Here is a 26532-nt window from a genome sequence, read left to right as displayed (position 1 = left end):
ATGGGTACAGTGGTGGCCAACTTCTTTCCTCTAAAGAATAACACCAAGAAAAAGCGCACCCAATTTGGGAATGTATGTTTGAAGAACCATTTTCTTAAAAAAAAAAAAAAAAAGTGTGAAAGTTTTGCTCTGTGGTGAGTGAGTGATTGGATGTTTTATTTAATATCTGAAGTTCAGACCAAAAAAAGTGTCAATGTTTTCAAATGTTATTTTATGGAATTCAGAGGAAGTTCTGTCTTTTGAAACAGTATTCAGTTAACAAGCCTAGAAATGTGTGCGTGACGTGGCACCCATGTGGAACTGGCCCAGGGTGCTCTCCACGTGTGTAAACATGGGTGCTCACCACTCCTGTGAGGCCGGTCACGTTGAGGCCTCTCGGGGGGAGAAGGTTGCTTTTCCACCAATGGCTCAACCCACACAATAACCAGGCATTGTACAGATCAGACACAAACTTTCAAGTCGATGCAGAACAAAACTCAAAAGGCAAGATGGTGCACACACCTCTCCAGAGGATGGGGGATCACGCCCTCCAGACGGAGGCTGCCCGGCAGGGTTTGCCGTGTACTCTCGCCCGCCCGTGGGTTTTTCTCGCTCATAGTTACAGAGCTTCTGGGCTGAGTGTCAGGAGTTTATGTTTTGGCCCCTTCCATCCACACCGGCACAGTCAGTGGGGGAAAGTCTAGTAGCTGAGGGAGGGTTTCCAAAACCACTCTGCAGGGGCTGTCATCACAAAGGGAGAAGAGAACCTTCCAGATACTGCGCTGGTTGGTGGGAAGGACTCCCGAGTCCACCTGCAGAGTTGGCGGGGGGCGGTTAGGGGGGGCGGGCGTGGTGACTGCTTGCTGCTTGTTTGACTCAACTGCTGTGTCATTCCAGGAGCAGCTCAAGGGCCCACCAGAGCCTGCCTGAGCCCAGGAGGTGGGGGGTGGGGGGGCTGCTAACAACCTGATCGAAGCCACGCAGAACTTCCCACAGGCCTCACCTTCAAACCTTCACTCATTGGGTGTCTTTCCTCTTGTGCTACGATTCTTTGGGGACTGAGATTTGCCCTGTGTTCCCTTTGGCACTGCATTGTTAATCACACCCTAGTCTATGGATACTCAGGTTCCATCACCTCCCCCGCCCCCCCCCCACTGCCGCCCCCCCTCTCCCCCCCCCCCACACACACATCCTGCCTGCCTCACAGTCCACCAGGGAGCTTGTCCACAAGTCCCAGACCTGCCCGACCAGAATCTAAGAACAGGACAGGGACTCCTTGTGCATCACAGGCTCCCTAGGGCTGCAGCATAGCCAAGTACGGGAGCCCCTCTACTGGCCCAAGTCCCTGGGTTCATCGACAACCAGAAGGGCTCGGCGTAGGGGAGCTGCTGATCCCAGGTGGTCCCAGGACACCCTGCAGACACGCCTCACTAGCCGGCTCTCACTAGAAAAATCAACTCAGACCTCAGTGTGACCCCAGGGAGCCTGGAAAACGGGAACTTGGATTTATCAGGACTGAAATGTCACAATCAAGTTGAGATTCACGAACAGGCCACAGCTTTTAAACCCAGCAATGTTCTTTCCTTTTAAGAGTTTTAACAAGTGGTTGTCAGTTCCCAACCTTTGCTTTTTAATGAGCCCAGTGGTGCCTGCCCGTGTGTGAAGGCTTCGGACCTCCTTGCCAACACTCTGTTTCAGAAACAGTGACTCACGGGATTGTTCCAAAGCTCTCACCGCCGTCCTCCCACGTGACCCCCACACACCCTGCGCAGGAAATGGGGCCAGCAGAGGGGCGCCTCGATTTACAGAGGAGGAGATGGAGGCTCAACAAACAGTTCTCTCAGAAACAGCTTTTCCTGCAGTACTTTACTCGGTGAAAAGACCATAACTTGTCTAATAAGCGCAGCGCTTTAAAAACTGTTAAGTGATGTACAGATCAGTTTACTTTGTTACAAGCGTTGGCCTACAGTCGATACTCAGAGTACAAGTACAGTTACAGTTACATTATGAAGCAGTGCCTTCTACTTCTTTGTACCCAGGCTTCCACAATCCCACACTCCAGCTTCCTTCTCCCTTCTCTGTCCCCTTTCCTGGGGTTCCTCTCTCATCTCACTCAGTACGACTTCAAATTCCACCTCTATACAGATAACATCCACCATTTTTTAAAAATATCTTTTTATTGATTTTAGAGAGGAAGGGAGAGGGAGAGAGAGAAACATCAATGATGAGAGAGAATCATGGATCAGTTGCCTCCTGTATGCCCCCTTCTGGGGATTAAGCCCAAAACCCCGGGCATATGCCCTGACCCAGAATCACACTGTGACCTCCTGGTTCATGGGTCAATGCTCAACCACTGAACCACACCAGCCAAGCAACACCCACAATTATATCTCCAGCCAGAGCTCTCTCTAGATTCAAGGTCAAAGGACGTGGGACACCTTTTATATGTCTTTACAGACATAAGGTGATCTTCAGCCCCCTGGCCCCATCTCTACCCTGTCGACCTCATCTCAGTTTGAAGGCACTACCGAGAAACCGAATTGATACCTTCCATTTCTCCCTCCCTCAAAGTTCTGTGGATTCTCCAGGATAATTCCAAAATTATCCCGAGTACTAGTCCCCCTCATCCAGGTCACCTTCCTCTTTCCTAGCAGCAGTTCCAACAGCCTCCTAACTGGTCTTCTTGCCTGCTTTTTTAACTCCCTACAATCCAATTGCCACACTGCAGCCACAGTGGTATTTCCCCCAGAGTGATTTCCTGAAAACAGGTAAGACCATGCCCCTGCTTAAAAACCTTCAGTGTTTTCCTTTGCACTTGGAATAAATTCTAGCCTCTCTACCTCTCTCCTGCCACTCCCCACCTCACCCACGGACTCTGGCTTCACGGATGGGCAGTTCCACGAGCATGTACCTTGGGGGGGGTGTTTCCTTAAAAACACACTTCATTGCCAGCTCAGAGCCTCCGCCTGTGCTGTTCCCTCCCCATTTGGAAGGTGTGCTCCTTCACGACTCAGCTCACCCCGGTCTCCACAGAGAGTTCGTCTTCACCACCCCTTCTAAAGTGGGTTTCTCCCCGATCCTGTCCCTGGTTGGTCACCTTACTCCTGTTTCTCTCATGGCACCTGATCACAGCATGCGTTTTTGTTTTTACGTGTGGCCTCTTAACCCCACTTTTTGGCAGGTGGTAGGTTCTCAATAAATACTTGTTGACTGCATGAATATTTTACTTCTGTAGACTTGAAACACTTCTGCAAAAACTTCTGATCTTCCTTTCTCCTACCTCTGGCTCCCAGGAACCATCTTGACGAGACCAGACTCCAACGTTAAAGTTCTCTGCTCTGCTGTCCTCAGCAGGACTCGGCCCCCGAGAGGTGGGGCATGTAGGAAGGTGCAGGGACCCGAGAACACCAGCAGTGGGACTCAGGGGTTCCATACTTTCCGCATATGGACTCATTGAAAAGTATAAATTTTATTAAAATGGAAATGCTGAATTCTCTCTGGACAAGGAATAGATCAGACCGAGGAGGTAAATGAGTTTCCAGGGACTTATGAGGCTCCTGCGATGGAAAAAAAAAGTCTAGGTAGGGGCCACTATGATCATAGAGTCCTTCTTGGTGTCTCTTTTCCAAGAGCCTGTGTATAGCTCCCCTCACACCCAAATCTGAGTCATTATGAGGACCCGGTTCCTCTTAGGCCAACGTCACACACCCAGAGCAGACCCTGGGCAGTTCCAGGAAGCCTAAGTGGCCCACGAGCCCAGGCCACAAGTCCTCCCCTCTGGCACAAAGGAGGGCAGCTCGCCAGAGCTCACGGGGTTACCCTTGGGTAGCTTTGCACATTGTCCTTCCTCCATCAAGAACTTCCTCTTTCATTCTGCTGAAAACCACAACCAGATTGGAGCACTGGGCCCCTTTTCACATTTCCCCCACGCCTTGATCACACTCTGCTCTCTCTAGGCAGCTGGGCTGCCATCAGTATCTCTCTTGGGGTTCTGTCTGCTTTCTGGTGCCTGGTTCCAGGCGCCATCTCTACCCGCGTGGTGCCTGCTGCTGTTCTCTTCTCCGGAATGAAAATCTGAGAGGGATGGTGACTGGCTTAACCCTCCAGGAAGAGAACTCGCCACCTGCACCCCCCTGCATGCCTGTGCTCACATTCCAGAGCAAACACATTTGCAAATGCTTCCTGGTGTGACTGAACAAAAATCAAAATGAAAGGGGCTTCCTTGAGTTCTTGTGCCCTAAGAGTGTCTCCTCCCTCTTTTCCAAAATTATAAAGTCAAACTCTTGTGCAAACTTACCACAATTTATTGAACTTTTCTGGGTAGTGGCAGCTCGGGCTAAACATTTGAAGAGCCCTGATTCCCTGAGGAAGGTGGGGAGCCCAAAGCAGGGCCTCTGTGCAGGGGCTCAGGACCCGCCGCCCCCCCACCACCACCGCAACTCCCACCAAGTGAGTGGCAGCATCTCTAGGAGACCTGAGTCTGGGGATCCCCTGGAAAAGAGGATGCAGGAGGCAGTAAGGAAATACAGACACCTCAGAAGGGGACTCACTCCCGGGCACGTTCTGTGGTTAGAAAACATATTTCTATTTTAAAATTATTTTCTAAGAATGTGACTTTCAGACCAAGCCAAACATTTAATCACAGCACAATGCCTACACATTTTTAAATCCTTTTCTTCTCCCATCTTACAAAATAAATAAATAAATAAAAAATACAGGCGCCTTTATGCAGAACGGTGTGTCCATCTGTAACCAATTCTGCTGGGAGGCCTGCCGGCCCCGTTCTGCTCGGAAGCCAGTACTGGACTCGTCCAGGAGGCCGCCTTGCATCCTCCCTGTCCATCAGCATGCACCCAGGAAGGTTCAGATGGCTCGGAAGAAGTCAAGCTTCGGTTTCACTGTCCCTTCTCCAGGACAAACGAAGTCACGGGCCAGAGCCGTATCAGCCTTCCCTCTCCCTTCCCAAGTGGGGGGCCTACAGCTCCTTCTCACTGGCCTTCTCGCTGTCGTCGTCGCTGTGCTGGGCCTGTCGCCTCTGCTGCACCAGCTCCTTGTCCAGTTCCCGGAGCTGCTTCAGGAAGCCCCAGTTGGGGAGGACACAGCGGTTCTTGGCCACTTGCTGAATGGCGTCCACCAGGGTCATGTTCCTGTGGATCATCAGGTAGGCCAGGACCAGGGTCGCCGAGCGGCTGCGGCCCATGACGCAGTGAACCAGGATCTTATCTGAAATGGAGTGGGGACAAGAGGCAGCAAACTATGCTAGTCATCATGGCATTCTTCACCACCATGCACTCTGGGGGGCGGGGAGGGGGGATGGCATGGGGGAGAGGGAGCTAGTTTCACTCAAGAATATCCTTGATGGGCAGTACAAATTAATTAATCAAATTTCAGCCCTTGGTTACACTTCTTAATATTCTGTGTGATGAAGTGGGAAGTACACATAAAGCACCTGGGCTGCACACCGAAGTGCGATGGTTATCTTGGGAGAAGCACCAGGGAGACTGAGTTGCAAGTCGAATTAGCCACTGCTTCATAAGACAACATTTTACTTAAAAGAATGGATGACAGGAAAACCAGGGTCATTTAAACTTGGGTATTTGGAGACTTTGGCTCAAAAGTGAACCAAGTCAGTCTGCCACATCAAAGAAAACAACTGATGGTCTTTATTGCCAGTGATAAAATGCAAGCTTTTGGGCAAGTATTAAGAGTTTTGGAAAACTTGTATCTATCACTGTGAGGTTGACAGTTTCCCGATACTTTGAAGATTTTTGTTAGGATGAGTGAGGAAGTTAACAAACGTGTTTTTTGATAACGTATAGTGAAAAGTGTCAACATTTGGAGGCTCTACATAACTGAGAAAACCAATATTTTCCAAATGTCCAAATACAAGATATTACAGAATCATGCATAGGTATAAACATTCATTCAAAGTTTAAGACAGACCGGTGGATTTTCATGTAACTGAGTATGAAGTTTATTGATATGGCTTCAGATTCCACATCACAACTAGCCTTCAACAAGCTATCATTTGCCCAACCAGTGTGACTCAAGGGTTGAGCGTCGACCCATGAACCAAGAGGTCACCCGTGCGGTTCCCGGTCCAGGCACATGCCTGGGTTGTGGGCTCGATCCCTCGTAGGGGACGTGCAGAAGGCAGCCAATCGATGCTTCTCTCTCATTGGTGTTCCTATCTCTCTATCCCTCTCCCTTCCTCTTTCTCTAAAAAAATAAACAAAAATCATATATAATTTTTAAAAAGAAGCTATTATTTGTCAAGTGTGGGCGTAGTATCGAAGAAGAATACCCACAATTACCGGAAAAGGCTTTTAGAGCATCCCTCCCGTCTCCAGCTACAGGGCTGCTGAGTGAGGCTGGATTTTCCTCATCCACGCCAACCAAAACCATGTGCCACAGCAGACTGAATGCAGAGGCTAATCAGATTCCAACTGGATTCTAATAAGCCTCGCATTGAAGAGATTTGCAACAATGTAAATTAATACCCCTCTTCTCCCTAAACTGTATCTGGAAAATGTAATTTTTCATAAGAATAGGTTATGTTAATATCCAATCGTGTGTTTCATCCTTTTAAAGTGAGTATTAAGTTTTTCAGTTTTTCTTTCTAATAGGGTAAGTGCGGGTGGATACAACCTGCGTAAACAAAGCTCCCTTCGGCCACTACCACGGGAGTGTCTGGGCCCCGCGGCCAAGCCTTGACGTGAAGCAGTTGCCTCTAGCGCTCACACAGTGAGCATCCACCGTGCTATTCCACCGTAACACAGCCTTCCAGGTGCCAGAGTCAGCCTCCCTGCTCTACAGCGAAGGAAACCACTTGTCAGAGGTCACTCAGAAACCTGGTGCCAGCACTAGAAATAGTTCGGGACAACATGTGATTGAGGCCCTACTGTGTGCTCAGCCTGAAGTCTGCTGAGTGGGAGGAGGGGGAAGGGACACTGGCCATCATGCTCTTGGGACCGAGACAATGCTGAGATTAGGACCCTGGCTGTACCCACTACGGCAAGGCCAGTGGCCACCCGCCCTGGTTGTGCGATCGCTCTGCTGCGTGGCAGCTCGAGCTGTGGGACCCCAGTGCTGTCCCTGTTCCTGAGTCTCGGGCCTGAGGCCTGGAACGATGACCAGGAAGACACTCATGGACATCCCCGGGTTTCTGGAGCATCGGCAGGACATGAGAACAGCTTGGAAAGAACACTTCTGAACGGACATGGCTCTCCTGTGTCCCTCCCATCTTCCTCAGGGGACCATGTCCAGGACAGTGGGAATGGCCAGCAGCCATGGCAGCATGAGGACTCCAAGAGGATTGAACCCCAGGCGCCAGGGATTTTCCCCCACCCCCCAACCTGGTCAGAGAGGCCGGCACACCCTGCCTGACAGAAGGACTCTACTGATGGCCTCTCCACACACAGAGTTGTTCCGTGAAGAGCCATTCACCTTATCACCATCCATTTCCACAGACCCCCACAAGCTAACCCGGTGGCCTCGGGTCCCAGCCTTCATGCTGCTGAGCTCCACCAGCCTGGCCTCCCCTCCTCTGCTGGAAAGGAGGGCGAGAAGCAGGGCCACTCCTTCCCGCGCACGCACCGGGTTTGGGGAGCTGGCCCCCAGTGAGTGACGGCTGGAGTGGCATGTCTACCTCTGGCATCCTAATCCCCACACCCTGTTCCAGGGGCTGCTGGCCCCCCGCCAACCGGCTGATAACTAAAGCGTTTCTTCCTCTCCTGGCAAAAAGGGTAATTCTTTCTGTCATGACTAAATGCTCGAAACAGACGAAAGCTGTAGTTCATTAAGCCTTTTGGGAGCCTGAAGTCTGCTGAGTGGGAGGAGGGGGATGGGAGCCGGAGCGGGTGGGAGAAGAAGGAGAGGGGGTGGGGTGGGGGTGCAGTGGGGTGGTGCTCAGCCCCAGCAGGAGCTCTGGAACTAAATTTGTTTTTTTGACATTAATGCCAACAGCCATGTGAGCTTGGTAGGTCCCCCTGGGGTCAAGGGCCTCCCCCAGACCCTCAGGGCCCTGCTCCCTCTTTGCTCTGGGGCTCTGCTAAGCACCACCCTTTGGGGCCCAGCATGGGCTGGTGAGAAACTGCTGTCCGGGGGGAGAGAAGGCCAGGAAGGCTGCATCTGGCCTGTTGCCAGCCGGGCCCTGGCCAGAGAGAGCAGGGGGCTCTGGGAGTTAGACACCAGCCAGGGTCAGGCCCTGGGCGGAGGCCGCATTGTCAGGGTTGGCACTTTCTAGGTCAGCAGCTTTCAGACTCTTCTGTGTGGCTCCCGGAAACGCTATATAGAATTCACCGCGAACACGAACATCGCCTCCCCTCTCGCCACATCTTCCCAGTATGTTGTTATGCATTTTTACCGTAGCCAATCCTCACCACCTGATGAGGCAGATAAAAGATCGTCCCCGTTTTTCAGAGGAGGCAGCTGAAGTGCAGAGAAGGGACTGGTCCAAGTCGCACAGCGAGGAAGTGGCTGAACTGTGGTTCAAACCCAGGCACCCGCCGCCAGGGTGAAGCTCTTACACGCTAAGGGGGGGATCGGAATCACAAGTGTGCGATCAGACAGAAGTGTCACAAAGTAATACGCACTTTTCCTACGCACAATGCCTGCTGCTATTTTCTATTCTAATCTATTCCATTTTTCAAAAAGAAATGCTGGTTGTACCCACACTATGGGTCACAATCTATGTTTGAAAAAAAATGGTGATTGCAATGAAATATTTCCCCGTAGGCCTTTCCCAACACTTGAATTCCCAAAAGTTGAATCTTACGAAGAAAACCCAAATCCAGAATCTCTGCGGCTTCCCAATTGCATATTTTCCCTTCTGACCAGAAGGTAGGCCTCTGTCACTCAAATCAGACATACAGGCCAAGCCCCCCAACCCCGCCCCCCCTCGCCGGCACCACCCGTACCCTCCACCAGGTGTGCACTCCCTCAACCACCTCCTTTCTGGGTTTGGGGGATGCCCTTTGCCTGTCTCTCACTCAGACCTCGGAACTTGCCTCCTCAGCAGCTGCAAAGCCGGAGTTCATACTTCATCCCCAACCGGCCAGGCTCGCGAGGAAGTCCTCGGAAAGAGGGAGCACGCAGGTTCTGAGCTGCGCGGGGCAGGCCCGTGCGCGCTGCAGAGGGCGGGAGACTCACGTCTCCTGTCTGACCGGGCTGCAGCTCAGAAGCACCCGGGACCAACCTCCTGCTCAGAAGCAGCCCTCCTGGACTGACTTGGTGTTAAAGCAGGCTGTGGACCGTTCGATAAAGAAAAAGAAAGAAGGAAAGGAGAGCGGTGATATGAAGGTCCGATCTTCAGAGCCTCCTGGTTTCTGCCCTGGGATTTTTCCCGAGGATTTCCTTAAATTGAAACCACACCAAGTCGCTCCGAGGAGGCCGCGGTTCCCGGGTAGCCTTTTGTCAGCACTTGTTTTTCTGATGAGGAATGACAAGTCCAGTTGTTTCAGATCCCATCACCGGCTGCCATGCCACACGTTCCCTAATATTTGGTGACTTGTTACACAGCAAAGTCACCGGGTGCTCAGAATAAGGGCGGGGATTCTCCCGTGGGGCCTGAGTGACAGGCGTTCCCGCCACGGGCCTCCCATGCGCTCTGTGGCCCCCGGCACCTCCCTTGGCTCCCCCGGGCCTCTGGGTCCCCAGCTCCTGGGGCAGGACACGGGGCTAGATTATCCCGAAGATCTTTCCAGAGCGACTGAGATCGCCTGCGGGGTTCTCTCAGAAAGAGCGACCAGGGGAGGGTCGGGTGGGGGTGCACGCCCTGGCTGACTCCACAGCAGTGCTTTTCCCCAAGAGTGAGCAGGCCGAGTGCGGGGCAGCAGAGGGAAGCAGCGTACCCTGGGCAGCAACTAGCCAAGGAGGAAGAGGAAAGACAAGAGGAAAGAGAGACGCCTGGCCTTTTGGCCAGACCGTCCACCCACACCTCTTCCATCCAGAGCATAATAAGAAACACGCGCGGGGCCCGGCCCTGACATGCTGTAGTCGGGCACAGGCACGGCCAGCGCTGGGAGTCCGTGGCAATGCCGCTGCCCAGCTGGCCAGCCTTTTATTGTGCTCCTTTGACCACTGGGGCAGAGGCTACACACCCACAGCTGTTGGGGGTTTCTTTTGTTTGGCCTGCGCAGCATTTTAAGAAATTTTCAATGTGTTGCCAACACTTAAAAATCGAGTGATTTTACATTAAATCCCAGGTTGGAGACAATTCCTGAAAAGTCGGATCGACCACATTTGCGCTGGTTCTCACAAAAGAAACGCTGGCTGGGCCTGGGCAGCAACTGCCCCCTTGGGAAGGGGCCTGAGCTCTGCACTTAGCCACAAGCACCCTGACCATACCCCGCGGCTTCCACACAGCCAGCTTCTTTCGCTCCTGCACGCTGCCTGGTCCTGAGGGGGTAGGACTTTGAGTCTTCAACTCCAGGAAGTCTTTAAATATGTAAGCGCACAGTCCTGGCTGGTGTGTCCCAGTGGTTAGAGCATTGGTCCGTGCACCAAAGAGTCACAGGTTCAATTTCCAGTCAAGGGCATATACTTGGGTTGCAGGTTCAAACCCAGCCCCGGTCGTGGTGCGTGTGGGAGGCAATCAATTGATCTCTCTCTCTCTCTCTCTCTCTCTTCTCCCTTCCTCTCTCCCTCTCTTACACTCTCTCTAAAAAAAAAAAAAATCAATGGAAAAAATACACTTGGGTGAGGATTAACAACAACAACAACAAAAAATGTAAGCGCACAAGGTACTGAGAAGGGAGCCCAGCCTCCCACCTGGCAATGCGGCCACGTCCTGGTCCCCATCCCCAGCCCACAGTCTAGTCCCCCACCCCTGCATACTCTCTGGCCTTGGTATATACTTTTCCTCTGTGTTTTTTTTTTTTTTTTTTTTTTTTTAGAGAGAGACTATTTTTGTTTTTGTTTTTAATGATTTTTTGTTGATTTCAGAGAGGAAGGGAGAGGGAGAGATAGAAACATTAATGATGAGAGAGAATCATCGATGTGTTGCCTCCTGCACGCCCCACACTGAGGATGAAGCCCGAAACCCAGGCATGTGCCCTGACCGAGAATCGAACTGTGGCCTCCTGGTTCATAGGTTGATGCTCAACCACTGAGCCACGCCAGATGGGCATACACTTTTCCCTCTTGACCCTTTCTCTGTGAGGTGCTTTCGACCATCTGGTCTACCAGTCACTGTCCACACCAGCCTGACATCGCCACATCGAAGCTCTGTGACCTGCCCAGGCCTAAACAGGACGCGAGGGTCCCATTCTTTCCTGATTCCGCAGTGTGGGCAGACTCTACACTCGTGTGCCAGGAACCAAAAACAAGCTGCCGTGTGAGCCTATCATACTAGTTCAAAGTTGGAATGTCCTTTTTTCTTTGGGGATTGGAAACTTTATGATGATGATGTGCATGTGCTGGTGTGGTTGTGTGTTTCACGGTGCACGACCTCTCTTTATCAAACACATCTGAGAGCCTGCTGTGCACCAGGTTCTGTGCTAAGTGCTTTATGTCGGTTACTGCTGAGCCTCATTATAATCTTTCAAGGTAAATATTTTTATCACCAGATGCAGAAACTAAGGCTCAGAGAAATCACATTGTTACTAAGCTGTGAATCTGAACCCAGCCCTGTCTTCTCCAAAGCCTGCCAGCCACCTTCCATTAAGGGGAAGGCCAAAGATATAGTCATGGCAAGTGAAACTGAAGGATTGGGTGGTGGTACTGTAGCTGTGTGTGTGTGTGTGTGTGTGTGTGTGTGTGTGTGTGTGTGTTTCATGTCAAATATGTTTTCAGTTAACTTCAAATATTCCGAGGCGAATTTTACCTCGTGGTGATGAGTCAGAGTCCAGTTGCTTTTTGATCCTACTTGGAAACCCAGAATGTGCAGAGCACTGAAGATGGCCCATAAATAGACTCATAAAAGAGCGACTTTGAAATGAAGCATCCCCGAATACAAGCACTTCAGCTCCAATGACTTCCTTTTTCATCAGGACATTGCTTGTGAACCAACATAACGACACATTGTTGGTGCCTGTGGCTGGCTGTGGGCCCAGGTCCACCTTGGGACGGCCGTCCAGGTCTGGGACGACAGCATGCCTGGCCCCGGCCCAGCCACAGGTTGCAAGTTCCTGAAGCAGGCCATTTGGTCAGGCAGTGAGCCTTGTGATCCCCACCACTTGTGCTAAGAAAGCTTTCAGTACAGTAGTCCCCCATTAGCCATGGAGGATGTGTTCCCAAACCCCCAGTGGCTGCCTGAAACCACAGACAGTGACGGAACCCAAGCACCTTCTTCAACTCTGCCGGAAATGTGGCAGCAGCTGTTTTATTGGCAGATGCAGCCTGTCCAGTAATTTTATCGTTTTTCAGTCCAACCTATTCCTCAATCTGTGCGACCATCCCTTACTTGTAGTAAATGGCTGGGTGTCACTCATTTCAGGGGAACCCTTGCTGAAATCGTTGTATAGGCTCAATGCTTTCTGGTACAACAGCTTGCATCAGTCGGAACACATTTTCTGTTCTGTCTCCCACCAACAAATTTAGTCATTTTTCTATCTTAACTAAGCTTGTCATGCGCTGTGGCCTTAATTTTTGCAATTTAAGGTGAGACAGCAAAACTAGCACAAATTTCTTTTTCCTTCTTCACAATTTCACGGATAGCAGATTCCTTTACAGTAAGAAAATCTTAGCAACCTCAGCATACAATTTTTTTTTCCTTTCCTATTAATTCAAGAACTTTCACCTTTTCACTTACAGTTTCTCTTTGGTGTATCTGAATTGCCAGCATCACTACTCTTGCATGTTGGGGCCATTAAGTAACATAGGGGTACTTGAACTCAAGCACTGGGATACTGAGACAGTTGATATGATCACTGAGATGGCTACTAAGTGGCTAATGGGCAGGGAGCACATACAGCGTGAATATGCTGAACAAAGGGATGATTCATATCCCTGACGAGATGGATTAGGACACTGTGATATTTCATTACGCTACTCAGAATGGCGTGCAATTTAAAACTTATGAATAGTTTATTCCTGGAATTTTTCATTTAATATTTTCAGATTGTGGTTGACTGAAGGTAACTGCAACTAGGAAAGTGAAACTGCAAATGAGGAGGGACTACTGTAACTGGATACCCTACATTATGTGATGGCCCCGTAAAGGGTTGTGCCACATGGGGCTGAAGTCAGAACACAGATTAGGGAGGTGAAGTCCCTCTGGCCTCTATGGAATGCCATCCTGCAGCAGTAACTGCATATTGTCTTACCCATATTGCATTCCTAAAGTGTGTCCTTCTCCCCAAAATAGCCTGGTAGCCTTTCCCTGGATTAGGGCAGCTAAAACTGCATTTTGAGTGCAAGGACTAGCTCAGTGATTTCAAATTAACCCTGGGAAACTCAGACATCACAGGTGCAAAGCTCAGTCTCAAATATAGTTTGCCACTTCTAAAGGCTAGGTGGTCGCTAGAATGAGTGTTACGGGACTTGGGGAGGGTCGGGTGGATGAGGGGGTAGGGAGGCTGTGGGCTTGGTTGGTTGGCAGGAGAATCTGAAGTCTTTCCACAGATTTTCCACTCAAGTCAGCTGCCTGAGGGTTTTCTGGCATCAAAACCTTTGACTGTTAGTCGGGTTTGGGCACAGGCACAATTGCATCCCAGCTTTGAGGGTTCCCAGATCCCCGCTCCTCTGCAGGATGGCTGACGTGCCTTAGGGAGGAGACTTCAGGCCAAAGGCCTCCCCTCTGAGCCCTCCCGAGGCCGAGGCCAATGCTGATGCCATCAAAGCCTGCACTCCACCAGCAGGCTTACAGCCTCCAGGGGCTCGAACTTTTCCAGCTCATCCACATGGAACCCCCGCAGGGTCGGCTTTGAGAGGGGAACGCTCTTCCCGCGGGGCGGGGGCGGGGCCTCCGGGGGCGGGGCCGTTGGTGGGCGGGGCTCTTACTGTGATCAGCGTGGAGCGCACCATCGATGAAGGCGGCCGCCGAGTAGAAGAAGACGCTGAGGTCGAAGGTGGGCACGTCGTCGGCCTCGACTCCGTGGTACTCAATGTCCATGTCGCGGTAGTAGTCGGGCCCCGTGTCCACGTTCCGGCGGCCGTGGGCAGCGTTCAGCACGTGCGTGAAGCCCGCCTTCTGCAGCCCATAGCGGTCCAGCGCCGTGGCCCTGGGCGCACAGGAGAGAGGCCGTGGGCTGTGGGCTCCTTGGCCTGGAACTGGGGCAGGGGGCGGGGGGCGGGGGGCGGCTAGGAGGCAGCCCACTGGTCTCTGCAGGGGATTCTGGCTTCCAAAATAAGGCCTCGTCATTGAAATAAAGGACTTCCTTAGTCCAAAGCCTGCGCTCATGGACCCCTCGGGCACCTGTGCCATTTCTCGTTTCTGGCTAGGATGCTTGGAGAAGGGAAGGGGTGGGAGGGTGGGGGAGGGGGATATTCCTTTGTGCGTTCATTCTTCCATCACTCACCGAATACAGAAACGCTTGGTGTGGACACTGGTGGTCGCAGGAGTGGGCTGTCAGCAGCCAACTGCCCCCCGCGGGCCTCCGGATCACCCGCTCATCAAGCAGAGCTGTGTGGGGCAGAGGGCCACCTGCGCACAGCCTGGGGCCTCTCCTCTGAACCCTGGGCTGTTTATAGGCTTTGGAGGTTGGGGCTCGAAGGAATGGGTTAAGACAGGTTAAGACAGGATGTGATTGGGATTGGGCAAAATTCTTGGTATTGATGCTCACGGGATTGGTGAACACCATGCGAAGTCCTGGCTTTGATAAGGAATCATTGCCTAGTTGGGCAAAGCAGTGTTCCGAGGAGAGCTATTGGAGCAGCCTGTTGTTTGAATTGATTTGGGGACGTTCCTGAGGCCCACAGTGAAGTTAGTTTCTGGTTTATAGCTTTGTCTTTCTAGGCACGACGCTCCAGGCACAGGGTAAAGTCATGTTGAAGTAGGTGGCCTTGGAACATGGGGCATGGGACACAGGGGTTACTTCTGCTTAGAGCGCTCAGGGCAGACTCTCAGGGAAAGAGGCTTTTGAGCCCGCCTTACTTCAAATGGCGATCTTTGGCCATGGAGGGGCTGAGGGAGGCAAGGGCCAGCCAGGCCAAGAAGGCAGCACAATATGAGGAATGGCAGCTGGAGATAATAAAGGCCTTTCGGGAAATGTTTATTATTTCTTGCATTCAATCATTTATCCCCAAATAATGATTTAGATTCTATTATTGCCAGGCATGGTCCTGGGTACTGATGCTGCAGCAATGAACAGATTGGTCAAGGTCCCGTAGGAAGCTTAGATTCCACTGGGGAGAACAAATGAACAACAAAGGAATAAACAAGATCATTTCAGATAGCAGTAAGAGCAGCACAGAACAATGTGGTCCTGCTCCAGGTAAGGTGGTCAGGGACGACCTCTGCAGGGAGGTGGCGTTCCAGCGAAGACTGAGGGATGAGAAGAAGCTAAGGCAGGGGGAGAGTTGGAGAAAAAGTATTCCATCCAGGTAGAGGGAACAGCAAGTGCTAAGAACAGGAGGAGAACGGGTGTGGCTATGGTAATGAGGGAAGTAGTGGTGCCAGAGGAATTCGGCAAGGTAGGCTGGGTCCTGGCGGGCCCTGTAGGCCGCAGGAGAAAGAGTTTGGATTTAATTTTAAGTCTGATAGAAAGACACATGCCACAGAGGATTTTAAGGGAGGGGTGAGCATTGTTTACCTTTTTAAAGATCCATTTGACTGGTGTGTGGAGAGGGATTGGAGGGGGGCAAAAAAATAGAAGCGGGACCTGTGTTGGAGGCTGTCACAGTTGTACAGCCAAGAGAGCACGGTGGCTTGGACTAGGCCCCTGGTCGGCAAACTGCGGCTCGCGAGCCACATGCGGCTCTTTGGCCCCTTGCGTGTGGCTCTTCCACAAAATACCACGGCCTGGGCGAGTCTATTTTGAAGAAGTGGCGTCAGAAGAAGTTTAAGTTGAAAAAATGTGGCTCTCCAAAGAAATTTCAGTCGTTGTCCTGTTGATATTTGGCTCTGTTGACTAATGAGTTTGCCGACCACTGGCCTAGGCAGTTGTCACAGGAGACTTGCTGATGGGTTGGGAATGGGGACAGGGAGGAAGGGACTGGTTTGGCCAGAGCATAGGATGTGAGAGGACTTTTGGAGAGGGAGTGTGGGATTTGATCATGGAGGTGCTTGGCTGCCGGGGTCTGTATTTGGGGGGTCAGGGAGAGCTTTTGATAGTGTTTGAGAAGGGGGATCCCATCCCGGCTTTAAGAGGACATCTCTCTCAGTAGCACACAGACCAGTTCCACAGCTCAGGGAAGAGGTGACGAGGGTCTGGAACCATAAGAGTAAGAGGCCGAAAGGGGCCTTACGCTCCAGCTGAGGACTCCTCTCGAGGCCTCTGGTAAAAGGACGGGGACAGAAATGGCCATAATGGAGGCCAGCATGGATCAGCACCCTTGGCCGCGAGGAGCCCTGCAGGAGAAACACGTGCCGGGGCCCCTGGCTGAGGCCCCTCATCAGTCGCCGGTTTCCTGGAGCGTCTTTGTTTGCCACGAGAGGAGCTATGATGGAGTTCAGTGTTTGGGAAAGAGGGAGCTACACACAGGCATTAGCTTTTAGGAACATTTGCCAATAGCCCATTAGAACTGACGAGTAGGGAGGTGGGGACTGCAACCAAGGCCCCCACCCCCACCCCCCGCCCCAGCTGGCCTTTGTGCTGCCATCCTGATTATGGAACACATTCTGCTTTCAATTTTTCCTTACAAAGGTCTGCTTTTCATTTTTCCTCTTGTCTCAAAGTATGTATACAGCAAACATTATGCTTTTGGGATATAGATCTGCGCTCAATTAAAGGCTCCACTAATGCAGTCCATCTTGCTGAGTAGCAATCAACCTCACTTTGAGGTTGAGCTCAGTGGAAAAATTAAAATTAACTGTCCTTGACAGGAAGTTTCTATCCACGGTAAAGACTGTTCTCTCCGGGTTCAGCAGCTGCGTTTCCATATAATCAAATGGCAGTTTGGATAAATAACTCTTTGCACTTTGCTGCCTTGGGGGTCGAGGATCTGGGTACAGATGCAACAAGACTCACTGCATGACATCTCTACCTTCACCCCACAGAGCTGGCTTTGCCTGGTGTCCAAGAGGGAGAAAAGGGTTCATGGGAGGGTTAGACCTGGTGGGTGTGTTAGGCCCACGGCAGGTTTTCAGGGCTCTGTGGCTACCTGGGCTGGGAAGTGGAGGGGGTGTCCTCACACACCGCTCTGGGGATTTCCCCCTAGCTTGGTGCACTCAGAGTCCAATCAAGGGTTCAGAAGAGTACCAATGGCAGCATGGAGACCCACAAATCAACAGAGTGAGTCAGTAGACAGTGGCTGTGATGGAGGCAGATCCCCAGTTGGCCAGGATGCCTCGCTCAGCAATTATTGGGAGTGGAGGTAGGGGGTGAGAGAGAGTGCTGTCTGGCATTATATTGTTTTCTGTTTTGTTTTGTTTTGTTTTGTTTTGTTTTGTTTTGTTTTGTGTTAAGGCCACCTGCTCAGATATGTGATGTGGGAAAGAGACTAAGAAATGTGCCTCTGTTGAAGGAGAAAAGCTCAGAAGAAAAACAGACCTAGTCATTTACTTCCAGAATCTAGATGATGCCAGAGCCTTTGTTTCTGGTTGTTTAAGAAAACTCCTAGATGTAAGCAGTCTGTTCACTTAAAAAAATAATGTTATCTAATTACGAAAATCATACATGATTGATGCAGAATGTGGAAAACATACCCCCTCGTGTGCGCGCACACACGAGATCACCTGTACTTCTAACCCCCAGAGATAAAGATTATTTGCTGTTTGATATACTATCCTCCAGTTGTTTTTCTATGCATAGATTTGTATATTTTATATAGAGACTTGCCTGGGGGTATAACACTATATACAGTTTACCCCCTTTGACATGGTGATATATTGTAAACATCTTGCTAAGTCAACTTATGGGCTTCAGTAGCTCTGTGCTGTTCCATTCTATAGGTAAATCTCAATTCTACCTCACCAAGCCCCTATTTTGGGCTTGGTCTTCTCTCTCCCTCTCCCTCTCCCTCTCCCTCTCCCTCTCCCTCTCCCTCTCCCTCTCCCTCTCCCTCTCTACCACTATCCTGGAAGGGATTTGGTGAGTATTATAAGAAACACACTATGAATGAACAACTTGGCTGTATTTCTTTGAGCACATCTTGATTAGATCCTTAGAAGAGATTTTTTTAAATGGCATTGCTGGGTCAATGGGTATGAGCATTTTTAATACATGTAATACTCACTACTAAATTATCCTCTAGAAAGATTGCTCAAATGATTCCCATTTTTTTCTTTTGTTATTTGCTAATTTCAAAAACAAAACAAAACACCACCAACAAAATGGTGCCTCGTTTTCATTCATTTATTTTGGCCATGAGGTTGGACATTTTCTCACACATCGGTTGGACTCAGGCAGTGCATTTGTGAAGTTGTTTTTGACCCATTTCTCTGTAGCGTCTTTCCCTCCTTGTGGACCTGGCCTAGCTCTGGATTCTGATACCAGATTAGAGGGGGCCAAGGAAGTGACTTCCTTCTTGCAAAGCCCAATTGCCTCAGTCAGAGACGTCCCTTCCTCCCTCCTTCCTTAGCCTGGCCCCGCTTCCTTCCAGCTCCTCTGGAGATCCTCTGGGAAGCTTGCTCCAACCCCCCACCCTTTAAGAGCACTCTACGTGGGGCAGTCTCCTTGGGCAGCACTCCTGTCATCCCACCTTTTCAGACCCCTTGGTGCTCTCCTGATTCCCAGCCTACATACCTCAGCACCTGCCTGAAAGCCCCTTTTCCCCAGGTGTTTGCTCTCGCGCAGAAGGGAGGCCGGACATGCATGAACATAGCTGTACACGCCCTCCCACAGCTTCCTGGCAGGAGAAACCAGCTGGTCCCTTGTGGCCAGGATTCTGCTATGAGCATCGAAGAAAGTCCACTAATGATTGGACGGTTCTCTCCACCATCATGACTGTGAGGGCCCACTGATTTCTTTCTTTTTAAAAAATATATTTTTATTGATTTCAGAGAGGAAGGGAGAGGGAGAGAGAGAGAGAAACATCAATGATAAGAGAGAATCATTGATTGGATGCCTCCTGCATGCCCTTTACTGGGGATCGAGCCCACAACCCAGGCACATGCCCTTGACCGGAATCAAACCCGGGACCCTTCAGTCCACAGGCCAGTGCTCTATCCACTGAGCCAAACCGGCTAGGGCAGGCCCACTGATTTCTTGCACCTAATTATGGACTCCTGTGTGCTTATGGCCTGTATCCCTGCAATCTGGCACCTTACTTATTCTGATTCATGCGACACTATTGTGGTCTCACATCATTTCATGGACGTGACCTTGTGGTGGCATTCTCCTTGACCACACCTGTTCCTTGCAGATGGATTTTAATACACCAGGCCTATTTCTAGCTTTTTATCTCAGTCAGTTCACCTGATATGAAGTGAGAGTCAATGGTTTTCTAGTTTCTTGGGTGCTCTTATTATTTGCTGATGATGAAGCTGTTCAGTTTTGAGGCCCCTCAGAGAATACAGGCCTGGCTGGTGTTCATAAGCTTAAACTGCCGCACGAACAGAAACAACCGAAGCTCTGGACCCTTAGTTTTCTCTTTTGTTAAATAGAATGAATTACACTGGCAGCACTTTCCTTAAGGGAGTTTTGTCAAGTCTAGTGATGTGCTATTCAACATGAAAGGTTAAAGATAAATTCAAGGGGAGAGAGCAATAGAAAATGTACAGCAAAACGTGATCCGTGGTGGTCTCTGGGTAATGAGATTATGGGTAATGGAAACTTTAATTGCCTTCTTTTTTCTCTCTCTGTTTTGTAAACTTTCCGTGATGAAGATGTCATATATTCACTTGATAATGTAAATGTTTACCATGGTTTTTACTGATGTTATTTCCTTAGTTCTCGGGAGTGATGGACTCTTGCAAAGACTTCAGGTGGCCTTGGCATTCTTAACTCTTGTTAGAAATCTCTCCCCACTCACCGTGCCTGAGGTTCAGAGTCCAGGTTTCCTAGTTCTTCCGGGTAACATTCAGGACATTAAGTGGTCAGTCTAGGCTGTGTTTTGGCTGCACCCCATACTAGCCGTGGCCCAACCTGGATGCAAGTCAAATCTCAGCTCTACTTGGTGTCTTGAGGCTGAATTAGTTCCTTCTTTGCGGGGGAGAGGCCATGGCTGTCCTGGCATCCCAGTGAGAGGCATTGTCTCAGGCTGAGGACTGTCTCAGCTGATGGATTTGTCTTCACTTCACTTCCTGACCTTCTCCGGGACAAACCAGCCCTGGAGATGCCTTTGTTTTTTGAGGGAGTTGGTCTGGTTGGGGGCAGAAAAGCAAGAAGAGCAAGAGAGACACCTGGAAAGCAAGCTCAGGGGCAGCTGTAGATGTTGATAACCCTCAAAGCCACACCTTGGCAGCAATTGGAGTTTTAAGAAATATGGGGAGCTGCTTTTGGCCCCCACCATTCAAGCAGCAGAGCAGCCTAACAGGGCCCTGGTGTTGGTGAGAGGGAAGAGATTTCTCAATTATTCTGTTTCAGCCGGGCTTTGCTATCAGAGGCTGCTCTGCCTGAGAATTAGCAATCACTTTGACAGTAGCCAGGATATTTTCCCTCCTGCTGACTATGGGGGGAAAAGAAAAAAAGGTTTTGCTAAGCAAATGAAAGATGTCAATGAGATTAAAGTGAGAATATTTAAATTACAGAAATTCAGTGCTTTCAAGCATACTCAAGCACTGCGGAAGCACCAACTTAGGGACTGCTGATTGATAAGAGGTGATGAATTATTCTTATCTCATCATTGACGCCAGTCCCTGGATCTCTGGAGGGCAACACTTGGTTAACCTAATTTGAATCTAATTTAAATGGCTTAAAAGTAATAAAACAAGTATGTGCTTGAATCTAATAAAGCCTAATTTATTTAATAGGACATTTCTTAAAGAATTTTATCTCAGAGCTGGAAGGGACCTTTGAAATCATCGCTTTATTTTACAAATAAAGAAACTGAGTCCCAGAACAGTAAGATGTTTGAACTCTGGGCCCTGAATCCTGCTTGATGGCTTTTGCTCTACTCCACGCTGACCTTACAGCTCTTACTTGTGGCAGATTGACACTCCCACCAAGCTTTAGGAAATGTGTGGGGAGAGGGGAGCTGTGGCTTGAGCGAGATAGACTTCCCCACACGAACATCCAAAAGGTGACTGGTTGGCTTGAACCCATCCCCTCTACTGATTCAGCCACTTCCTCTCCTATCTGTGGCCTCTTTTTACTGGGTTGTGATGGTGGAGCTGGTGAGCAATGGGGACTTGGAGTCACCAGGCACCCCACTTGCTGAATCCCCTTGGAATAAGCTGGGATTGAGAACATGCTTTAGAAATTCTGAAACTCACAGGCCTAAAGGGCTTTGATGTGGCAATGCCTCCTTGGGCCTTAGGTCACCTGGGTCCCTGGAAGGCCAAGACAGTGTCTGTGGAGTGAGTTGGTGCACAGGCTGGAGAAGGCTCATTAGGAGGGACCTTCCTTCCAACCTGGCCTTGGATTCATGATAGCATCTCATGGGGAAAATTTAACCAGGGGGTGTTCTTAGCAAAGAGGGACTCTTAGGGGCAAAGCATAGTAACCGTTTACCTTCCTCTCACACTGTGACTCAAATGACCAGAACTTACCTGACCTATAGTAGTTATTGGGTGTGTCAGGCATTGCACTAAATGTCATATATATGAACTCATGGAATCCACGTATTACAGGTGAAGAAATTGAAGCTCAGAAAGCTTGAGTGACTTGCTCAAGGCCACGTGGAAACCAGTATTTGACCCTGATATTGTGGCTCCAGAGCAGATGCTCAGCCATCTGCCTCTCTCCAGAAAGAAGCCCTTGAGGAGAGAGGACGGGGAAAGAGTGAGCTGCTTTGTAGGAGTAAGTCTGGTCCCCAGTGGGTTCCAGGCATCACTAGTCTAGGTTCCAGGAACAGCCGGAGGCTCTGGCTGCCCTGGGATGTCCATCCTCACTCCTGGTCCTGACCACCCTAACTTCCAGAGCCTGTCACTCAGCTTTCAAAAACCTTGGGTGCTTTAGGGAAAGGAAGAACTCAACGTAAGTGCAAATATCAAATTGAAACTGAGGCTTTGTGCATGAGGAGCCAGCTCTGAGCTTTTCCCTGGTTCAAGACCAAGGAGCACAGGCCGCCATGCCTGCCCTCAGCTGGGTTGTAACCTCCGTGCGGTTGCCTTGGCAGTGGAATCCATTGCGCTCTCACTAAGCATCTGGGAGTCTCATTAACCTTGTTAAGTGGGCATCTGGGAGGGGCCCTGGACAGAGATGGACAAGACCAGTCGTGCTGACTTTGGCTCCTCCCCACGCCGTACACACAGGTCACACACTGACTGTGGAACTTGCCCAGCCTGTGCATGCGCGTTTGGGGCTCAGTTAGGCAGAGCTGGATTGAACTGAAAGGGCAGTGACATTTTCTTGGTGGAGGGAGGAAGCATATCTTACTGCATCAAAGCCTACTGTCTGGCACTGTGTTGACTAGAACACGTCTGTCCTGCTCAGACACTCTCAGTTTAACTTCCTGCATAAAGCACCGCGGCTGGCATTCAGCCTTCCACAGGCTGGCCCTGACCTATCTCCCCAGGTTTCTCTCTCACTAAGTAACAGTACTAATACTTTTTTCATCTGTCTAGTACTTCATAATTTATAAAATGCTTTCATAGTCCATATTTCTTGGACTCTTCTCAGTAACCATTTAAAAAAAATTTTTTTTAATCGGCTACCTCCTGCACACCCCCTGCTGGGGATCAAGCCTACAAGCCGGGCATGTGCCCTGACGGGGAATCGTACCAGTGACTTCTTGATGCATGGTGGACACTCAACCACTGTGCCACACCACCAGGCTCAGTAACCATTTTTAGAGATGAGGACACAGGTCCACAAAGGTAAAGGGACCTGCCCAGAGCCACGCCCCCTGCCGTAGACTGTGGCTGTGGTAGATGGTGTGCTATCATTTCAAATATTTGCTGCCCCTCCCTAGGGGAAGGTTACACTTTTCTGCCCTATCGATGTGAGGCTTTGGCATGGACCTGCTTTGGCCATTGAAGTGTGGACATCCGCCTGGGTCCCGAGTCCCAGAATAAAGTGGACATGCAGCACAATTAGAACCTGCCCTCCATGGATAGGACATCTGAGTGAGACACAAGCCATCATTGTGGTGGGCCACTGAGATGTTGGGGTCACCTGTTATTGCAGCCCGGCTGTCTAAGCTGACCACACCATGGTAGAATTTGGCTTTATCCCAGGTCTTCTGAAAATGCCCTTTCTACCATATTCATCCCATAAATTCCAGATAAATTACCTTATTTCTCCTTACCCCTATGTCTCTTCTCATCCTGCCCCATCTGCCTAGAATTCTGTTGAAATGCTACCCAGCTTCCAAAGCCAAGCCTGGAATTGACCTCTTCTGTGATGCTTACTCAGATCCATCATGCAGGCACTTAGTGAGCATTTACTATGTGCCAGCTACTACTCTAGCACTTCATTTGTTTTCATTCATTTAATCTTCACCCTGTGAAAAATGTTATGGGCTGTGAATTAAACCTTAATAAAGCTGTTATTTGAGAAAAGAAAACAGCCTGGCCAGTGTTGCAAAGTGGTTAGAGCATTGGCCCATGCACTGAAGGGTCATGGGTTTAATTCCCAGTCAAGAGCTCATATCTGGGTTGCGGGTTTGATCCCTGGCCCAGTCGGGGTGCGTGCGGGAGGCAACCAATCAATGTGTCTCTCTCATATTGATGTCTCTCTCTCTCTGTCTCTCCCCCCTCGCCTCCCTCCCTCCCTTGCACTCGCTCTTCTAAAAACCAATGGAAAAAGTATCATTGGGTAAAGATTAACAAACTAACAACAATAAGAAAAACAATATAGAGAGTCCCTACATACCTCTCACTTTGGTTCCCCTAATATTCACAACTGGGGAAATGATTGGATAAATTGTGGTACAACTATACTATGGAATATTAAAATGCAAAATAGTGTATATATAATATGAATCTTTTTTTCCCTAAAAATTGTTGAGAGAAACAAAAACCCTTTATATATGTGTATATGTTTGCTTATGTTTGCAATTGTATACATAAAGTAGTAGACATATGCAAGTAAATGTAATACTGGTTACTCTGTGGTAGAATTAAGAGAAACAAAGGGCGATTATGCAGTTTATTTTTATAACCCTCTATTTAATTTAATTTAGTACAGAAGGGCATGTAATTTTTTGTAACTTTTTTCAATTTAAAAATATTAAGAAAAAACAGACAAGGGAGGCTATCCCTGGATTTCCCCTGACTAGACGGTTATCTCTAAGCTTTAAGCAGCTTGATGTGTGTGTGTGTGTGTGTGTGTGTGTGTGTGTGTGTGTGTGTGTGGAAATCGCACATGCAGAGGCCCTGCACCATAGTGTACATCATACTTACTGGATGGTTGGATGGTCAGTGTATATATAGCCTTTTATATATATAGATTATATACAATAGGAGCTTCCCAATTGTTTAAGGAATGGGGAATGGTGGCTATAAAAATCTAGAGAAGGGGACAGCAACCTGAACTTTGCTAGGTTTACCTTTTGCTTCTCCACACATGGGTTGATGTGCCTCTTGTGGGTGTTATACCCAGCTAAAATAAGAGACTACATTTCCCAGCCTCTCTTGCAGCTAGGGGCAGGGGAAGTCTTGGGTAGGACTTCTATTTGGAAAGACACCCTTTTGCTTTTACTTTCCCTCTACCTCCCTGCAGTCTGGATCCTACAGATGATGATTGGAGCCCTTATCAGCAGTCTCAGCCCATGCAGAAACCTTGAAGAGGAAAGCCTCTCCCTCAGGATAGTGCAGCAGGAGCCTGAGTCCCCAATGACCCTGGAGACCCATGCCAGTCCCAGCTTGCCTTCCTCTGTACATCGTTCATGTGAAAGCAAAATCAACCTCTATCTCACCTGGCCAGCCTGGCTCAGTAGTTGAGTATCGACCTATGAACCAGGAGGTCACGGTTTGATTCCCAGTCAGGGCACATGCCCAGGTGGCGGGCTCAGTCCTCAGTGTGGGACATACAGGAGGCAGCCGATCAATGATTCTCACTCATCGTTGGTGTTTCTATCTCTCTATACCTCTCCCTTCCTCTCTGAAATCAATAAAAATATATATTTTAAAAACCTACCTCTATCTTGCTTAAGCCCCTTTTCTGAGTTTTCTGTAATATGAAGAAAAACCCAGCCCTAACAGAGTCACAGAACAACCACTCTAAAAAGCAAAATGTCATGGCCTGGAGGTGGCAAGAGGTGTGACCCGGGGAAGGGCCTGCTACCTTCTCCTGGGCTTGGCCGGGCACTTACTCATCCCCGATGTAGAGCTTGGGCCAGACCTCGTTGACGTGGGTGTACTGGGGACTGCCCTTCCAGAAGAGGCGCTCCAGCTCGAAGGCTCCGGGGGTACAGTAGTCTTCGGCCTCCACCTCCTCCGCATTAGGCAGCAGACTCTTGGCAGATGAGTAGGCATTCTTGAGGCTCGTCCTTGGTTCTCGGGATGTCATTTTGGAGCCAATGGATGTTCTCCTTTCTGCAGCTGGTCATGAGAGAAGGTCAGGACCGGGGTTAGCAGGGGACAGAGGGAGGGAATGGGCTTTACGGAAAGAGGTGGGAATAAGCTGATGCCGAGATTTGGCAGATATTTCCCAGGCCTGCTGTGCTTCCTCTTCCCAGGCCCCAAGGGTAGACAAGGCAGGCACGGTGGCAGTTAAACAACACGTCCCACATTCCAGTCTCTCTAGGGCAAGTGTGCTGGGGCCTCCACCCCAGGCTGAGGTGGGTGCAGCAGACCCAGGACAGCAATCCCTGCAGCCAGCCAGCCCCTGGCCTCCTTTCTTTTAGATGTTACCTCTTCTTTGGGGCCTCCTTTTTCCTTTATCTGACCAGAATCTGCTGACTTGGGCCATTTTGAACTCAAATAGGAAGTCCCAGAAGGTCCCTGGCATTGCAGGCTGTGATGCTCGACATCAGCAGGGAGCCGGTGCCCGAGAAAAGGGCACACCTGTCAATCCCGAGCCTGTGTCGTCTGGGCAGCCAAGCACATTCTCAGGGCTTCAGGAGCCTGGGGTGGAAGGAAACTTGGCTGTGTGAGTGTTCATCGACTTGTTAGGACAGTTGAAGTCAATGTTTGCAGCTCCTACGCTAGGACGCTGGCAGGGTGTTAACTGACCAGGGCGTCAGGAGAGATGTTCCTGGCTGGAAAGCTGGGGGTGCAGGTTGCAACGTGTATTTAGAGAGCTTGTCAGGCTCTGCGAGTGGAATGCTGGAGGCGAGTTCCCATCCCCAAGGAAAGGCATTCACTGCGGATCCCTGAGCTGAGTGACTGATGCGTCTACACTCAGCCTGAGGAGGGAATCTCAAGCTCTGAGGCTGGAGGGAAGGAGGAAAGGGCAGAGTGGCTGAGAGACACGGAGGTTATTTATTAACAAACTAGAGGCCCAGTGCATGAAATTCATAGGTAAT

The 26532-nt window shown here is 49.9% G+C and overlaps 1 protein-coding gene across 1 annotated transcript; it reads right to left on the bottom strand.

Annotated features, from left to right (window-relative positions):
- Positions 1 to 4954: 4954 nt before the first annotated feature.
- Positions 4955 to 25614, bottom strand: DUSP29 (dual specificity phosphatase 29; the record flags this gene model as incomplete). The annotated part of the gene is made up of 3 exons (XM_079794097.1): positions 25378 to 25614; positions 13921 to 14141; positions 4955 to 5202 (listed from the first exon to the last, which is right to left on the bottom strand). Exons 1-3 carry the CDS (start codon positions 25572 to 25574, stop codon positions 4955 to 4957), a joined length of 666 nt encoding a protein of 221 aa, XP_079650223.1. The 5' UTR covers positions 25575 to 25614.
- Positions 25615 to 26532: the final 918 nt, after the last annotated feature.

This window comes from Cnephaeus nilssonii, assembly GCF_951640355.1.
Source record: "Cnephaeus nilssonii genome assembly, chromosome: 16".
NCBI lineage: Eukaryota > Metazoa > Chordata > Mammalia > Chiroptera > Vespertilionidae > Cnephaeus > Cnephaeus nilssonii.
The sequence above is the reverse complement of the archived record's forward strand: the minus strand, read 5'-3'. Positions and strand labels throughout refer to the sequence as shown.